This window comes from Drosophila busckii, chromosome 3R, assembly GCF_011750605.1.
Source record: "Drosophila busckii strain San Diego stock center, stock number 13000-0081.31 chromosome 3R, ASM1175060v1, whole genome shotgun sequence".
Classification (NCBI taxonomy): Eukaryota; Metazoa; Arthropoda; class Insecta; order Diptera; family Drosophilidae; genus Drosophila; species Drosophila busckii.
In genome coordinates, this window is record NC_046607.1 from 13,205,452 (window position 1) to 13,223,349 (window position 17,898).

Here is a 17,898-nt window from a genome sequence, read left to right on the forward strand (position 1 = left end):
GCCCAAAAACTATTTGTAATGATCATTTGTTGTAGTTCAATGAAATGCTCAAGCTAAATTATTGTGTTGATATAGCGAATGAGCAACTTTTTGCGCTTAAATCCAATAAAGCGCACTTATATGTTTAAGTTATTATTGAAATTTTTGAATATTTTTATTTTATGGTGTATAGACAGCATTATGTTTATAGCTCTAATATTCTTATATTTATACATACAAGTTGACGCTTGTTGCTTTTTATGCGCCAATAGCCTTCGACTGTTTTATTAAAATATGCCTCAATTTTTATTTATTAAAACAGTAAACGCAAACCACAAAATATTTTATTGGTTTTTTGGTGTTATGCGCTTACTTCTTTATTGAAAAAAATTAATATAATATAATATTAATATATTGAATATTGAAATTATGCAAAATGCATGTTTAACTAAAGGTTTTGTTGTGCTAGACATTTAAGTTTGGTAGCTTGTCCGTTTGTTTATATATTCTTGCCAAGGCCTGTATTTTGTTTATATGCATTTGGCAAGTTGCAAGTTGCGCTTAGCTAAGCTCTGGCGACGTCACTTTACCGTTGTCGTAGCTCATTTACAGTTAAGCACTTGTATGGCTCTTGCCTGCTGCTGTTTAAGTCAACGACACACGCGTCGCTTTTGGCCATTGGCATTCGTCAGCAGCAGCAGCAGTAAGCAGTAAGCGCTAATAAAAGTGCATGTCGCTGGGATGTCACGCATCCTTGACGGAAGTTGGCATTGTGCTTTGGCTGCTTTTAGCCAAGTTAAGCTTGTTAAGCTTGGCACGAAAGCAGTTTTAATCTCAAAATTAAAACGTTTGTCATTTACCAGCAACTTTACGAGTTATATAAAGAAAAGCGCTACGAGCTCAACGCTTGTCAAACCCAAACCAAAGATGCCAGCCCCTTGACATAGTCAGCACCATTTTCGTAATCGCTGTTGTCGCTGTTACCATCCGTACGACTCCTTGCAGTCGTAATTCACTTGAGCACAAAACTCCAAACTCGTACCAATTGCAGTTGACTTGGCTGCCTGCTTGGTGCTCCCCCCACTCCGCAGCTTTGCTCGTTCATCATGCATCATTTTGCATGCATTTATATAGTTTTTTATTTTTATTATGGAAAATAACAAGCTTGCGCTGTAGATTTGCTTTTATGATCGCAAATACTTTTTTATTGCACGTATTTGAACTTGGCTAAAACATTTCTGGGCATATAAATTGCGCATAAGTTAAGCCAAGATTAGATATGAGAAAGTCTGAGCAATTGCAACTATTGCTGCAGCAGCTGCTGCTAAATATAGCGCAGATATCTATAAATTCATTTGGCACTTTCAGCGCACTTAAATATGCGCTATATATACGCATATTATTATGGCATACTGTGTGGTCGCAACATTGTCGTCTGGCGGTATTTTAATTACTCTGTTGGAAATTAGGGAGCATTTTTGGCAAATGATTTTATGCGCTTGTTCTCTGGCTGTAATAAGTTGTTTGTTCTTAATTGCATTAAAATGCAGCAGTTAATGGCGTTGTAAGCTGCTTGCGATGCAGCTGCTGCAAGCTGATTGCTATGCATATGCACTAGCACAACTGAAAGCTGCTTGCGCTGCAAATTTTGTGCGTGTGTTGCTTTCAATATTAAAGTTCAATATGAACCCCAAGCGTATGCAGTGGTGCCATTTTCGCTTTTTTCTCGTCAGATCTGGCTTTTTTTGAAAGTGTGAATGCGGGCACAATTTGAAAACAGCTAAAATTGTGGCTTTTTTAAAAATTAAAGCAGCTTTCACTCTGAAAAAAAAATTGGGGGCTATGTTTTTGTGTGTTTTTTGTGAAATTAAAAAAAAAACAGTTGGCTGACTTCACTTTCTCTCTAATTTTCCAATTTATTTACTCAAGCTTTTTTCTTTCTCGGATTTAGCTTTTTTAGCCCTTGCTTCCAGCCAGAAACTGCTTTTTTTTCTTGATCAAAAGTTGGCAGCACTGAGTTAGGCAAACAACTAAACGTGCCCAAGGTATAAAATGTTTGTTGATACTAAGTGACGCCAAGCGGCAAAGTAAGCAGAGGTCAATTATGACGTAAGCGCATATGCATTAAAGTAAGTATATACTTATGTGTGTGTGTGTGTGTGTGTGTGTGTGCGCCTGCCTTACTTTATTCTTGCAAGTGTTTGGCTAATCGGTTTGATTTTCTTGCCTCAATGCTAATTTCTAATATGTGGGACTACGTCAACTCTTTATGCATTACACGTGCGCTGCATTGCCAAAGTCGATAACGATAACTGCGTCTGCAGCTGCTGTCTCGCTCACTCAATTGACAGCTCTTGCGGCGCTTGTCAAAGCAAAGTGCTTAGTGCATTAAGCGCTTAAAGTTATACACAATGCATATATTTTAAAATATAACTGTTGCTTGCTCATAAAAATCTATATTTGATTTATTTTTATTGTCTGTCTGCGTCGCAGCGCCCACAAGTCATAAAATATATTTGCTTAAAATTATGCATATTTTGCTTTTGCAGCTAATTTGATGTTTGGCCAAGTTCAAAAGTTGAAGCTACAAAGCAACTAAGTTGAATTTCGAGCTGTGCAATTAACAATTTTATAAACATTTGTCTCGTACATGACACAACTTTAAATTACTTACAAGTAAGTGCATGTTTATTTTTAAGTAAATCACTGCGCTGTTTAAGGAGTTGCTGCTGCTTAATGAAGCGCATGTTTTGCTGGCAGAGCTGCAGCATATAAATCAAGGCGTAAAATAGATGAACTATTTTTAGTTTTGCCCAGGAGCATGTGTGTCACACTCCTTCGGATTCCCAAGTAGGTGTAGGTGTAATTATAGAAAGCACAATAGCTGCCAAAAAAGATTTGATGCAAAAGTTATGTTAATTTGCATTTAAGCCAAACAAAGCGTTGCTACAAATTGACTATGACTACGAACTCGTGCATTCTATATAATAAAATATAAAATTTGTTAAAAAAAGGTACAATTCACGCAGCTTGCTGTCAGCCTGCTGCCAACATAAGCGCTTATAAATTTAAAATAATTATTCAATTTGCCTGTTCAAGTGTCTGATTTCGCGCATTGAACATTTTTGGCAGCAGCAATTGGTGCGTTGCCAAATCGCTTTGTTATTACTTTTAATTAAATGCTCGGCGCAATGTGCAGCAGACATTGTCAACGGGCCTGCCTGCCATAAGTGACGAAACAGTTTTCAACTATTAGAGCTGCTCATGTGTGTTGATTATCGCGTCAATCTATTTGATTGCACAAGTTGCTTTGTTGCTGTGATAAGCGTTTGGCTTATCAGCGATATGGGGCCAACTCAAAAAGGGTTGTCGCCAAAAGAAATGCAAGACGCAGTTGCAAACGTGACTATGGCGACTCTAATTGAATTCGAGTCAATGCGTCGTATGCGCAATATGCGCAGGCATTGTGCCAGCTAGCTACGTTTATTAAAGCCAATTGGTAATTGGCTGCAGCTTAAGTGGCCAGCAGCCATGGCTAATGCTCTTTGGCCATGCTGCTAGCTACTGTGCACTCACTAATTTCATACCTGATTCTCGGCTAAGCAAAAGAAATGCAACTCCAGAGCTCAGAGCGAGCTACAACTGCAGCTAGTGGGTAGTGAAGTTTGGCAGCTCTGGCTGCCTTTGCGGTAATTCGTCTTATAGACAGACGCCAAAATGCTTGCTAGACTGTAGCATCGTAAAATGTTCCTTTGCGCTTTTTACGAGCGCGCCCCAAAACGTTGCAAACGTTGGAAACGTTGATGACGACGACGACGATTCACACAAGTAAAAGAAACCAGTCAACATACCAGTATATTTATTTGCCCGCTAGGGTTTTTACATTTTGGCATTGCATGAGTTTGACGCTCGTAAAAATTAAGAATAAAAAGCACCAAAAATTCAACCACCAACTCTACGTTTGATTTTTTGTTCGCTTTGCAGCTCGCCTAGTTTTTATTGCTCGCCAGTTACATTCGCGTTAATTGCTGTGACTGTGATATAAATCAGTTGATATGACGCCCGTGTGCTTTAAATAAAATAAAGTTTCAATTGATTTCGGTCAAACCCTATTGATTACAATGCGAAAGTCTTGGCTTTGCAATTTATACTAAGCGCCTAAGCTGCAAAATCACACATCATAAAACTAAAGTTTCCATTAGGCTGTTTTTTTTTTTTTAATAGCAACGCTTGCATAATTGCTAACCAAAGTTAATGTTTCAATTAAGCAAATAACCAGTTTTTGGTGTTGGCCTTAAGCATAGCAATTTATGCAGCGTCAATTTAGACGCAACATGTTATTTGAATTAAAATAATTGCAGAGTTGATTAAATTGACAATTTTGCATGTAAATAATTATGAATATAAAGTGAATTATAACGCAGCTATAAATTAGTTTGCATTGCTGCTGGCTGCTCACATAAATTGCCAAAATCAAAGACAATTAACGGCTTAATTGTCGCTTAATAAGTAAATTTGTTGCATTTCTCACAAATTAGCCGCAGGCCTATCGAACTGCAGCTCATAAATAACAAGTTTGTTTGGCTTGCTGGCAGTGTCTGCAGCTGCAGCGTTTAGCTAGGCGTATGCGTAATATGAAAACGATTGCCCCAATGCACACACACACACTGGCATAAATTACAGAGTGTACGGCAAGGCAAAGTGTAGTGCGCAGTGCTTAACTAAACTAAAGCAAAACTAAATTGTTGCTAAGGCAGCGCTATAAACTAAATTCACAAGAGAATTTCGCGAGCGAGTGAGTGTGAACTTAAGAGCGTTTGAAAGAGCGTATAAAACTGGGTGAGAGCGTAATGCAAATATTGCATTTGTTAGCGATTATGCCAGAAAATTGCTTACACGTGCCAATCAGTGGGGAGGCCGCGACGTCTGAGGCAGTGGGTGGCGGGTGGTTGCTTGCTTGCTTGCTTGGTTGGGTGGTGCGACATACTAGAAGGCGAGCGAGCGCTAGCGTAGACAGCTGCTGTGCTAAATATACGTGTGTGTGTGTGTCTATGTGTGTGTCTGTGTGATAAACAAATGCATTTGACTTTGACGCTTGTGTTTGCGCGTCTAGAATTGTTCTAGTACTAGCCCTTATTATACTTAGTGTGTTAGCTTAACTATATATCAATCTATGTGTGTGTGTGTGTGTGTGTGTGTGTGTTTGCGTGTGTGTGTATAAATTCACTTGAACTCTGCGCGCTCAATCATTTTTTATAACGTGTCAATTGTTTTGGTATCTGTCTGAGCTGTGAGCGAAGCGTGTGTGAAAATGAATTTTCAATTGGTCAGACGTGTCTGCCGAGTTCTCGGGAGGAGCAGGAGCTACGTACGGCACACAGCTGGCCGGAACTAAACAGCGGCCCAGACATAGCCGACTACGTGCTTTATTGTCTTATAATGTGGCATGTAATTTGTATTGTATTGAACGTTGGCGAAGAAAGTCTCGAGCAACTCAAATGCTGACATGTTGATAAAAAAAAAAATAAAAATATGAACACACACACACAACACCAACACACAACGTATGTTTATAAATAAAATGGCGTCGCTTTGTGCACAATTATTATGTATTTAAAATTAATTTGCTATTTTTCTTGGCAAAATACTTTAATAGCCTCGGCGAAAATGGCACCGCCACAATGTCTATAAAATAAAACCATTAGACACTAGACAAATATTTCGTATTGCATATTTTTATAACAATTACAGTTTTGTGTGTGTTGTGCTTAGCATTTTAAATAGCCAGCAAATGAGTTAGTTAATATTAAGCTATGTAATTTACTCAAAAACTTAATAGCTCATTTCTCTTATTTATATGCAGCTAAAATAGTTGGCCCAGCAACTTAAAGGCGACCCTAAGCCATGTGTAAATATAATTTACAACAAAGCCACACACACACATGCTAAGTGTATACATGTGTGTGTGTGTGTGCATAAATATAAATATAGCTATGTATGTGTGCAGCGCAGTGCAATGGAAAACAATTCAAGTTCAAGGTGAGCAATGTCAATGTCGCACAGTGGCCAACAATGCAATAGAATATATAGAGCTTTACAACTGTATAACATTTATCATAGCTGCGGCTTATCGCTCTCCACTGTGCACCCCCTTTAAGCTCAATAACCACCACCCTAGCCACACTCAGTCGAGTCTATCAACGACATGTGTATGTAGATTGCAATTTGCTGTCAAGCTTGCTTTCGTTCAAATTATGCAATAATGTAATAAATTCATATATGCCACACACACACACACACACACACACATAACTCTCACTTTCAATGTTGACTTTGCGCTGCTATCGCTTGAGCCAACTGGCAAGTTCGTTAGCCATTTAAACATTGCACTTTAGCATAAAAATGCGGCACTAAGCAATGAATTTGAAACTTTTACTTAAAGTAAAGATTGGGGCATGTTTAGTTTTCAATAAATTAAATTCAATTAAACACTAAGCATTGAATTTGAAACGCTTACTTCAAGTAAAGAATGAGGCATGTTTAGTTTTTAATAAATTAAATCTAATTAAACACTAAGCAATGAATGTGAAACGTTTAATTTAAGTAAATATTGCAGCATGCTTAGTTATCATTAAACTAAATCTAATTAAATAACAAGCAAAGCCTTGATGATTAAGCTATAAGCAACAACATTGCAGCAGCTCAAAACTTTGTTGAAAATAATTCTAAAACAAATACGACGCAGCCAGCTGTCTATATTGAAAATTTAAATGTAAATAATTCCTAAGTTATTTAGCCGATCGTTTTGAAATTTATAACAATGCTCAAAAACATGATAAGGCGTATTTGGGATTTTTTTCAGGTTTTTATATATTTTTTAATTGCTTAATATTGTGTTTGTGCGCTGTTTTTTCGGTTTGCGGGGCATAGAAGAGCAAATTAAATAAAATAAAATAAAAGCGTTTGGGTTTGGGCATAGCAGCAGCTACATATAAAACTTGGTAGCTCTAGCTCTTATAATTGCTGAGGAACAAACGCTCAAACATACAGACGAACATAGCAAATCGACTCAGTTGTGAATTTTTTTACAAAAATGTCAAAATTTCGCTGCCATGCAAAATGAATTTTAATGTTTAGCTGCTTAGCTAAACTACAGTAATGCACATAGAACTTCACTTTGTTATTTGTTATAATTTATGTTATGTTTTGAAAAATACTTTGCAGTTTTCAGTTGCTTGTACCGTAATTTGAGACGCAGACCAATTAAAACGGTTCAGTGCCACATATAAAAATGAGTTTTTTCTTCATCTTTTGCATGTGTGTGTGTGCGTGTGTGTGCGTGTTAAACAGGTCGGCTTAGTAACCCGTTTTGACTCAAAGATAAGTCGAACATGCACAATTAATGGCACATATATATACAAGTTTGACGATATGCTAGGCGGGCTATCGTCTGGCATTAATCAGTGCTGGTATAAAAATCAAGCATTAATACGAAAAGGAAGCGCTTTCAAATTAAAATGGAACGTCATTTCGCAAAAGTAACAAAGCGACTGCCAGCAGCGCTAATTAAATTATTTTAGCCAAGAGCTAAGGCTTAGCAGGGTCAGGGTCAGGGTTAAGGCTAAGCAGCTACGCGCTGTAAAAAGTCAAGTTGAAAGGACTTTACGTAGTTTTTTATGTGTAAAACAACAAAGTTGTAAATTATAATTTTATGCTTGAAATCTCAAAGCAATAAGATAAGCAAAACCACAAACCACGCAATGAATCTGCAACTCTAGACTTAGTTTTTGGCATTAGTTGCAGCTCAAGTTTTTAACACTTTGAGTTACAATTCAACAATAAAACTTAAAGTTTGTATATTGTATGTGTATGCGTTATAAAAAGCAACAAGCCAAAAGCGAACGCAGTTCAACAAAAATCATAAAAATGCAGCTTAACTCAAAACTCAGCTCATTAAATGCGTCTGCGCAACGTAATTTGCCTTTAAGGCGCGCACGTTCTCGACTTCAACTTCCTTTAGACTGCCTACGAGCAACAGCAACAGCAGCAACAACAGCAACAGCAACAATCTCAAGCATGTTGCTTGTATCGACGACTGTCGTTACACAGCATATAACCTCACACACACAGATACACACGCACACTCGCTTACACGCAATGAAATTTACGACACAATGCGCGACATTTACAACTTTGATGCAAAAGCCAAAAGTGCGCGTATCTTAGGCAAAGTCGCTGAAGCATTTCCTAGAGCTGTGGGAGCGTTTGTTAGTTAGCTGCAAAACGAAATGTTTTTCGTAATTGTAAAATTGTAGAATATAAATTAAAAAATGCGCTTAAAAGTGCAAGCAAAATTCGCATTCACATTTAGCGTTGCTCGTTGCTCGTTGCGGTTTTTATGCGAGCAAATCGTGACACATTTAACGATTGGCAACAAAACCAGCAATTAATGCTTTATGCACTTATTCAATGCTTAATAGACCATACTTGGTGCCCTCTGCTTGTTTACTAACAAATTCTTTAATTGACTGTGCAATTCTCTCGAAACTGGCTTTGCTTTGAGTTTTTTCTTAAGCGGCTTAGCTGTTAAGCTGTCATTTCTTTCATTTTATTAAATATATGCAGCCTTGCTGGAAAACCTGTAAGCAATGCACATTCACTTATTGACGAAAAGTGCGACTAAGTGCTGCAGTTTCATTTCGCATTGCATTGATTTTGTCTGCAATTGAAAATTGATAAATTTACTTGCAACAATTTGAACAGCATGTTGCCTTTTTTTCTCTTTTTAATTTACGCACAACAATCGATTGCGAATTTGCAACAAGTTTTTTAAACAACTCGCTTGATTGCGAGTGCAAAGAGCTGAGCACAAACGACAGCGGCAGACGCTGTTAATAAGCAAAAAGTATAAAGTAAAAGAGTAAAATAAATATAATTTGTAATTTAGAAGAGACAAGAAAAGTTAAGTTCAGCAAATTTGGAATCTACAAAGAATTCTAAGAACATCGCAACAAGAGAACTTTTGATCTAACATCAGAATATTGAAGATTTGCATTAATTTCTGTATTTTATTATAGCAATCAATAATATAAATACAAATCCAGCAGCTCTAATGAATTTAATAATTAATAAAAGCATAAAAAGTATATCAAAACCATATATATTTATATATAATATTGAAGAAATAAATAAATTCTGTTTGAATTTTCATTCAAGTATTCAAAGTATATCAAATTCATATATATTTGTATATAGAATTTGAGCTTTAAGTTTGAAGAAATAAATAAATTCTGTTTGAGTTTTCATTCAAGTATTCAAAGAATAAAAAGAATATTGAAGATTTGTGTATTTTATAATAGCAATAAATAATAATAAATACAAATCCACCAGTCCTAATGTATTTAATAATAATTAAAGGTATTGAAAGTAAATAGAATCCATATGGCCTGAAGGCCTTAGTTGCTCTGGCTACATAAATTGTAATATACAATTAATTCTAAGTTACAATTAAAAATAAATAAATAAATATCGAATGCATATATTGTATATTTGTATAGGATTCAAGTATATAATATTTGAGCTTTAAGCTTGAAGCAATAAATAAATTTTCACACAACGAAAACTAATAGACCTTTGTGCATTTTTCAGCACAGCGTTCCCAGCCCAAAGAGTGTGCAACATATTACTGCAAATTAAAGCGCTGCAAAGGACAGCAGATGACAGTGGCTGTGGCCAGGAGCAGCTCATCAGGCGGTAAGTCTACAATTTAAATTAATATTGAGTGTGCTACATAGTTTTAGCCTGTAATTTTAGCCCTTTTAATTTAAAGCTTCGAGCACGCTGTGGCGCTCGTGATATGGAAACTAAAATAAAGTGATTGCAATTGGCCCAAGGGCTATGGACGCGCTTAATGGCCCAAATACCGGTTACAAAGTCTCGCTGGTAGTTTGAAACGATAAACGATTTTGGTGGCTCATTATAGATTGCAATTAATCATTCATTGTGTGCAAAGCTGTCAGCTTAGTGCGGAGCTAATTGGCAGCACCAATTGCCTACCACACACTTTAACTGGCTTTGGACTTTCACAGTCACTTGAGAGCTGCATGTTGCATGTGCTAGAGGAAGTGACTATCATTGCATATTTATGAATGAACTAAGTTAAGCGAGCATGGCATTAAATACTGTTTATATTTTTTTTAGCTTACAAATTGTGGGCAACAATTAAAAACCTTTTGCTGTCAGTTTGCATCAGATATGCAATTAATTATATATTTTTTAGCTTTAGGTTCACATGAGTGTAACGTCAGTTAAATTAACATATAGAAATTGCAGGTTGAAATTAAATTTAGCACATGCTACCTACATATAGATTGTAAATCAAACAAATTTTTCATAAAACTAATTTATGAAATTTGCATATTTTGATGATGTTTGACATATTTTATTGCACATCAGTCTAACTCGACAATTGTATAAATTTTGTTATGCACGAGCAGCCCCCACACCAATTGCAATTGGTCTTTGGTATTTACATTTTGCACGGCAGCAACCGCGACCGGTTGTCGATGCTGCTGCTGTTGCTGCTGCTGATGAGGATTGTCGTCTGCTATAAACAGCTGATCGATGTAGCAACTGTAGCCAAACCAGACTTGCGCTCCAGACTTTGACCAGACTTAAAGTGGAGCTCATTACTTGTTAAAATTATGTGCTGCGGCTATAGTTGTTGTAATTTAAATTCATTTGTGTTGCTGTTGTTGCAGTTGCTGCTTTTAAATTCATTTGTTGTTGCTGCTGCGCTGGGCTTTGGTTTCATGTTTAGTTTTCTCGCTTGCGCTAACTTAATTAAATTGCTTCTGAATTGGCGCCACGTTGTAATTATTTAATAAGAATTTTCTTTAACTTTAACTGTTTTTTAAATATTTATGAAGTGGCAAACAGAGTGTTTCACAGCATTGCTGAGACCTGTTGCATGGGCTAATGTTAATATTGCATGCCACACGGTGCTTAAGAACTGCAAGACCTCCCAAAGATTTGTGCAACTCTTGTTGCCACTCACTTATCGGCAGCCAGTCCACACACACATACAGACACACAGCCGAAACTCTGTTTACATTTTACACTCACACGCAATTTATGGTGCAGCTTTAAAGCAGAAAATTCTTCAATTGCAAACGAACGTGCAACACCAAGCGCTGCATTGTTCAATATTTATGCTTTGGCAGCTGCTAAGCATCTAAATTATGACTGCAGCATGTTTTAGTTTAGGCAAATGCCAAATACTGCAAAATGCTTAGAATTTATGGCTTGGACTTAACAGTTAATAAAAAGTTGCGCTTGTATCAATATTTAAGCTGAGAGCTCCTCAGCTTCATCATTTGCTGGCTGTATAATTTAGTATCATTATAAAGCCATTGCAAGATCTGCTCAATACGATTGCGCTGGTCAAGTCACTTTTGGCTCACGCCCCAAGTTCGAGGCAGCTACACGATATTTTTCAATTATGCAAGCAGCAACAGTTTGTAAGCTGCAGAGCTGGGCAGAGAGCAAAAACTTTAATTGCACTACATGCTCTTTTTTTATAGTTCGACTTAAATATGAAATTGTAGTCAGTAATTAAGTAAGCGCTTAATCCTGGGCCAAAGCGCCGCACACAACTTGAGCGAAAGTATTAAAAAATAATTGTATTAATATTAGCTGGAAATCACATAAATTATGCTGCGAAATGAGCTGCCAAAGAGACTGAGACTGCGACTGAGACTCAAGTTCGGGTTCGGGACCTCCGCTGAGCATATTGCTCAAATATGAAATACACGTAATAAAAATAAAAACAATAAAAACAGCAACAACAAGAAATGCAAAACTACAGCAGCAGCAGCAGCAGCCAGCAACAAAATATGGCAGCCATTTGAAACGAAATCGAAAACAACAACAAAACAACAAAACATTTTACAACTTTATTTTTACGAGCGCGCCAAAGTTTGTTGTGGTTTTTTCTGGCGAAAAGCAACTCCACAGAAATGTGCTACAACAACAAAAAATAATAATAATACAATGCAGAGGCAGCAGAGACAGCTGCCTGTCTTAAGAGCCCAAAATTAGCGCAAGCGCATTAAATTAATTAACTGAAACCGAAGTCTATTGACCACTTGAGTTCTTTTATGTTTAAGCTACAAAATAAAATAAGCCGCAACTGCTAGTTGCAGCTTTTATGACTGAGCTGCAAGTCTTGGCGTGGCAAGTTACTTTGTGCTTTCTTTTTTGCACCCACCAACTTGCAGCGCATTAAGTTGTCTTCTAAGCTAAGCAGACAGCTTAGATTAATAGTTGTCAGCTTGCGACTGGGCAAGGTGTTGTTGCCACATTTAGACACGATTTTTCTCTAATTACAGTTTCACACACAAAGCGGCAGCAAACAAAACACAAGCTGCATACAAATATCAAATTTAACTTACAGACTGCGCTGCATGTTGCTGTCATTTTTATGCCGCCTAGCCATGCATCAAAACTCAATTGCTGGACACCGAAGCAGCAGCAATCAGCAGTCAGTAGCGACGTCTGCCAGTCAATGCAGTTGGAGCTGGAGTTGCAGTTGCAAACCAGTCTGGCAGCTTGGCCTATTAGTTTGTATAACAAGCGTGTGGCAAGTTTGCATTTTTGGCCAACACGTGTTGCCGTCATAAGTGTCAAGTGTATATAAATTAAATTCTATGCTAATTCTGTAGTGGGTGCGGCGAAGACCACTAGCAAATAAGATAGCATATTAGAAATATTTTCTATTTCATTATTTAAGCAAAAAAATATTAAAGAATTTTTATTAATATTATAAATAAAATAAATAATGAAAATAAAGTTAATTTAATTGATAAATTGCATATTTCATTAGAAGCTAGAGATGTTATTAGCTTATTAAAAGCTAGATTTAGATTTTATAAAGTGATATAGCTTATAGAATATGCAAATAGCTTTTAGCTTGAAATCTAGCGTATTTAAATTTTGTTGCCAGCTTTTGAGAGGCAACATAAGTTAGATTGAGGAAAAATCTAAGCTAGAATAAGCTAGATTGAAAATTTGTCATGTGAAGACCTAAAAAAGGTCGCACAGTTGAAATATGAAGTCAAAATTCATGAAAGTACGAATAGTAAAAGTCAGCGCCTGCCAATTAAAATGTGCTAGACTTCAGGCTATAAGCTATTTGCTAAATTTAAAAGCTTTTCCATTTTGAAATATGCTAGAACTAGCCTGAAATATGTTAAACTGGCAACACTGATGGGTAATTACACTCATAATTAAAGGTAATCATGAATTTAGAATTCACTACTATGCGACCTTTTTTTTTAGGTCTTTACATGAGTTTTGACACATATTTTGTGTCTAGCTTATTCTAGCTTATTTTTTCCTCAATCTAGCTTATATAGGCACTCAAAATATGGCAACAGTGACTAGCTGAGACTTGATGGAGCTCTAATAGTTGCTACTGAAGCCTCTACCAAGTGAATGATAAGCGCATGGGGTTTGCTTTGCTTTGCTTATTTTATTAGGTGTGTTGCATCTTCGACTAAAACTAGATTAACTTAGATTAACTTAGACTAGCCTTAGTTCACGCTTAAGCTTCTGCTTATTGTCGCTTCTTTCTTCCGCTTCTGCGATCACTCAAACTTTGGCTACTCTTTCAACATGAGCAGCAGCTACAAACTCTAATCGATCTCTAATCGATTGCTGTACTATATAGTCGCTTAACTTGCATTTACTTATAGCTATTTTAATTATAGATGTTGCGGCTTGTGTGTTAATTTAATTTACACTGCGCGTTTGAACTTGCGCGCAATAAATTAACACAACTATAACTATATAATTTAATATATTAAATTATAAAAGAATTACGCTGCTGTTGACAGCTTTGTTAATTATCGCTGTGGCTGCAATTTGGAAGCATGTTGCATTTGTTGCCTTGGCAACAGTCCCGCGCTACGAGCAGCAGCAGCAGCAACAGCAGCAGCCACTTGATTGGGCTTGCTCACATGCGTACGTGTCTCGTATCTGGTGCTGCCCCCCGCCTGCCGCTGGCACCCACAAGTCAAGCTGTTGCCAAGCATAATTTTTAGACTGACAACAACAACAGCAAAGAGCCTAACGTGGCCCACAGGCAATGCAACGTCGCCTTGCCAATTGTCAACGAGCAGGCAATGTCTTTGCTTTCAATTTGAGCGCCGCATAATAAATGATCCGTAAATATCACTTGATATACACAGACAGACACGTATGATAAAGCGAGATAGAGATAGCGATAGAGAAGAAAGCGTAGAGCGTGCGTCTTAATGATGCAAATTTATACAAGTGTTTTATTTTAATTTACAGCGCTTGGCCATGTGTCACTCAAATATTTCAATGTGACAAATTTAATTTAGCAAGCTCAGATAAGCTCATAAGAGAGATTTGTATAAAATAAATTATAGCCGCACATATCAGAGACGTATTGCCAATTGAAGCGTGTTGCGGATTTTCCAAACTTTAGGCAGCTGCAATTAATTTAAGCTCAAGTGTTTGGCTGCTCCTTTTAATTTCGAGTTTAATTTAATAATTTAACGCTTGCTACAATTTGGTTATCAAAGATATAGAAAATAATAAATAAATTTAATTTAGCGTACAATTTTTAATAATTTAACGCATGCTACAATTTGGCTATCAAAGATATAGAAAATAAATAAATTTAATTTAGCGTACATTTTTTAATAATTTAACGCTTGCTATAGGTTTTTATTAAACTTATAGAAAATAATAATGCACATTGAACACAAATAATTTGTCTATTCAATATTCATTATTAGCTAAGCTGCCACAGAATTTCAAATCGATGCAAAATCAGCTTCGAGGTGACATAGAATTATTTACAATTTTTATTATATTATATAGATTTAGATTGGAAGTTACTTAGTTAATTTGTTAGCTTTGTTGCTGTCCCTAAATAAAATTTCTTTAATTTATTTTATTTACACTTTAGTTTAAATGATTTCAGGCTTAGATCTCCAAAGTCTTCTCTCTTTTCTTCGACTTACCTAGTGGCAAATTTTTGCGTGTGCTGGAGACGGACATGGCCAAAATGGCATTGCCGGAAGTAGATGATGGCGATGGCGATGACGAGTCACAGGAACCTTCCAAGGACTGCGCGGGCGTTGGCACCGTGGACATATTATTGTGATTGTGATGATGCTCAGCGCTGGTTATGACGCTAATGCCGCCGCCGCCGCTGCTGCTGCTGCCGCCGCTGTTGGCTCTGCTGCCGACAGCGTTTGCATTGCTGCTGCTGGCGCCGCCGCCGCCGCCATTGCCCGAGCTGCTGGTGGCGCCATGATCGCTGTGCGAAGGAGATCTCAAGGATGCTTGCTGATGTGGCTGCTGCTGCTGTTGATGTTGCTGCTGCTGCTGCTGTTGCTGTTGATGTTGCTGCTGCTGCTGCTGGTTGCTGTGATGATGATGGTGAGCCGCTGCAGCAGCCATGTGGGCATGATGCATATGCGCATGTGGATGAGCGTGAGCCTGCAAGCTGGCAGCGATGCCATTGTGAGCGAGATGCGTCTGCGGCTGCGACTGCGGCGGCGGCACTGCTGAGGCGGCGGCGGCTGCCACTTGCTGGTGCAGCAAGTGCCCGTGATGGGCGTGGCCGGCGTGATGTGTGTGCGCATGGGAGTGGGCGTGAGCATGCACCGGCAGATGATGACTATGATGGCCAAGCAGCGCTGTGGTGGAGCCCGCCGGCGGCGGCACCTCGTGTATGTGCAACGAGCGCTGCTCATCCTGCGCCTGGGCGCGACGCAGCGCCGTCTGCAGCGCCATCACACGCTGCCGATCCGCTGTGAGGCGACACTTTTCGCAGGTGCAATAGCGGTACTTGCAGTAGCGCTTGTGACCCTTCAGCGTAATCTTCAGTCCATGATTGCGGCAACGCGCGCAATTCGGCGGCGTGCGCGGCGATATGGAGCTGCCGCTGCTGCTGCTGGCGCCGCCGCAAACATCGTTCTTGGAGTCAATCATGTCCGTGTCGGACATGGTGTCGCTGTTCCAGTTCTCCTCGGACACCATGCTGGGAACTTGTATAATTTGAGAGTTGAACAAATCCGTAGCAATTGCGGCTGAGCTGTGTGTTCAAAGTTTAAAGCAGCGGCTCAGCAATTTAAAAGCATTTTTTATATTTTCTTAGTCGTTTAATTAATATTTGAAGTTGAGCTGCAAGAACAAATAAAATATAAACAATTAGCGTATAATAAACAATTGAGTGCGTAGCTTATTTAAACTTGCTCACATAGTTAAAGGCCAGCCAAGCTAATAGCGCACTTTGTGCTGCAGCTGTAAATTGTTTAGTTTATACACCCACACACACACACACACACACACACATGCATTGCTGATGTAATCAGCGCCCAAGCAAATCATAAATAGCTTACAGAAAGTTCGAAAATAATTCAAATGTTTGCTTATACATTTTGTTGCTGCTGCTGCTGCTCGACACGCTTCGGATGCATCCACGTATGTGTGGCAAACAAATTGCAATTTGTTTATGAGAAATATTTTTCAATATTTTTCCAAACAAGCTGCAACAATTTGTGAACAATATTATTTAATTGTCATTGCATGTGTGCAACTAATAATTTTATATTATGAATGTTTGTCTTGCACTTTGAAGCTGAGATACATTTTTGCAGATACGTTTACAGCAATATCGACTGCTTAATATTGCAACACGTTGTGACTATCTAACTACTAAATAAACAGTTAATAGCCAGTTTAATTCAACAACATTTAATGTTTATTTAATGGCTACTAATTTAATTGCTTTAGCACATGTATTGCAATAATTTCGAGCTGTTAAATATATAAACACCAAATTGCAATTTCTAGTTCTATAAAAAAGCATTTGTTGTATATATGCTAATGATATATCAATTTATTCAATTGTATTGAATATTAACTTAAGCTTGAGATCACTCATTACATTATTGAACTTTATTAATTTAAAAATTTACTTTGCTTTACCTTAAGCTTAAACTGCTGTTTATTTTAATTTGTTTAATTTGAAGCTTGATATTTATTTAGTATTTAGTAATAAAACTTGAATTTGAATATTGTAATATTTGATTATTTGTATTTATTTATTTAGCAAACAACACTTCTCTACATAGTTGCAGCACTTATTTGTTAAAAGTTCTTATAGTCACAGCATAAACAAAAAATCACTTGAAAATCACTTTTGCGTTATTTATTTATCTGTGTGTGTGTGTGCGCTTGGTTCGATCACCGGCGGCAAAACGCGCACGACAACAACAACAACGAACAGCCGCTTAAATTAGCAGTTTATGTTAGAAAAAAAAAACGTATTAGTTATTAATTAGTTGGGAAAACTGTTTAGATCGTGTATTGCTCGCGTTACGCGTCACATTGGCAAAAAGGTCTGATATATAATTGAAATATTATTTTTTGCGCTACTGCTGCTGCTGCTGCTCCGATCTGAAATCTTTGGCGTGCGCAAGGCAACTCGTGTTGGGAACCAAGACGCGGATGCAAAGAACTCAAAAAGCGTTCAGCGCAGCGCAGGCAGCGAACTTTTTTTTTTTATTATTTATTTTGCTTTGCATGTGTGTGTGTGTGTGCGATGTTTGGCTGTGTTTGCTTGGACGACGACTGTGACCAGAGAATTGCAATGCAGTCCACACACACACAGAGAACGAGAGCGCATAAAGAGCAAGAGCGAGAGAGCGCAGCACAGCAGAACTAACGCTGACTAACGTTGACGTCGGCTGCATTTGGAGAAATGCTGATGGGGGCTGTGCACACACACACACAAACACATGCACACATACAACTATATATATTGACAGTGAGCAGTGCTTGCTGCTCCTCTCGCAAGTTCACACGCGCCCTTGTACA

The 17,898-nt window shown here is 37.8% G+C and overlaps 1 protein-coding gene across 5 annotated transcripts in view; it reads right to left on the reverse strand.

Moving 5' to 3' along the window:
• The window catches only part of LOC108603381 (protein doublesex), a 32,489-nt gene that overhangs the window by 12,846 nt on the left and 1,745 nt on the right, over positions 1–17,898 (reverse strand). For all 5 annotated transcript variants that reach the window (XR_001915299.1, XR_001915297.1, XR_001915298.1 and 2 more), the window contains exon 2: positions 15,033–16,200. Coding sequence is in view for 2 of the 5 variants with exons in the window: in XM_017992152.1 (XP_017847641.1) it covers positions 15,033–16,056 (1,024 nt within the window). In the remaining 3 variants the exon portion in view is untranslated. The remainder of the gene's footprint in view (positions 1–15,032; positions 16,201–17,898) is intronic.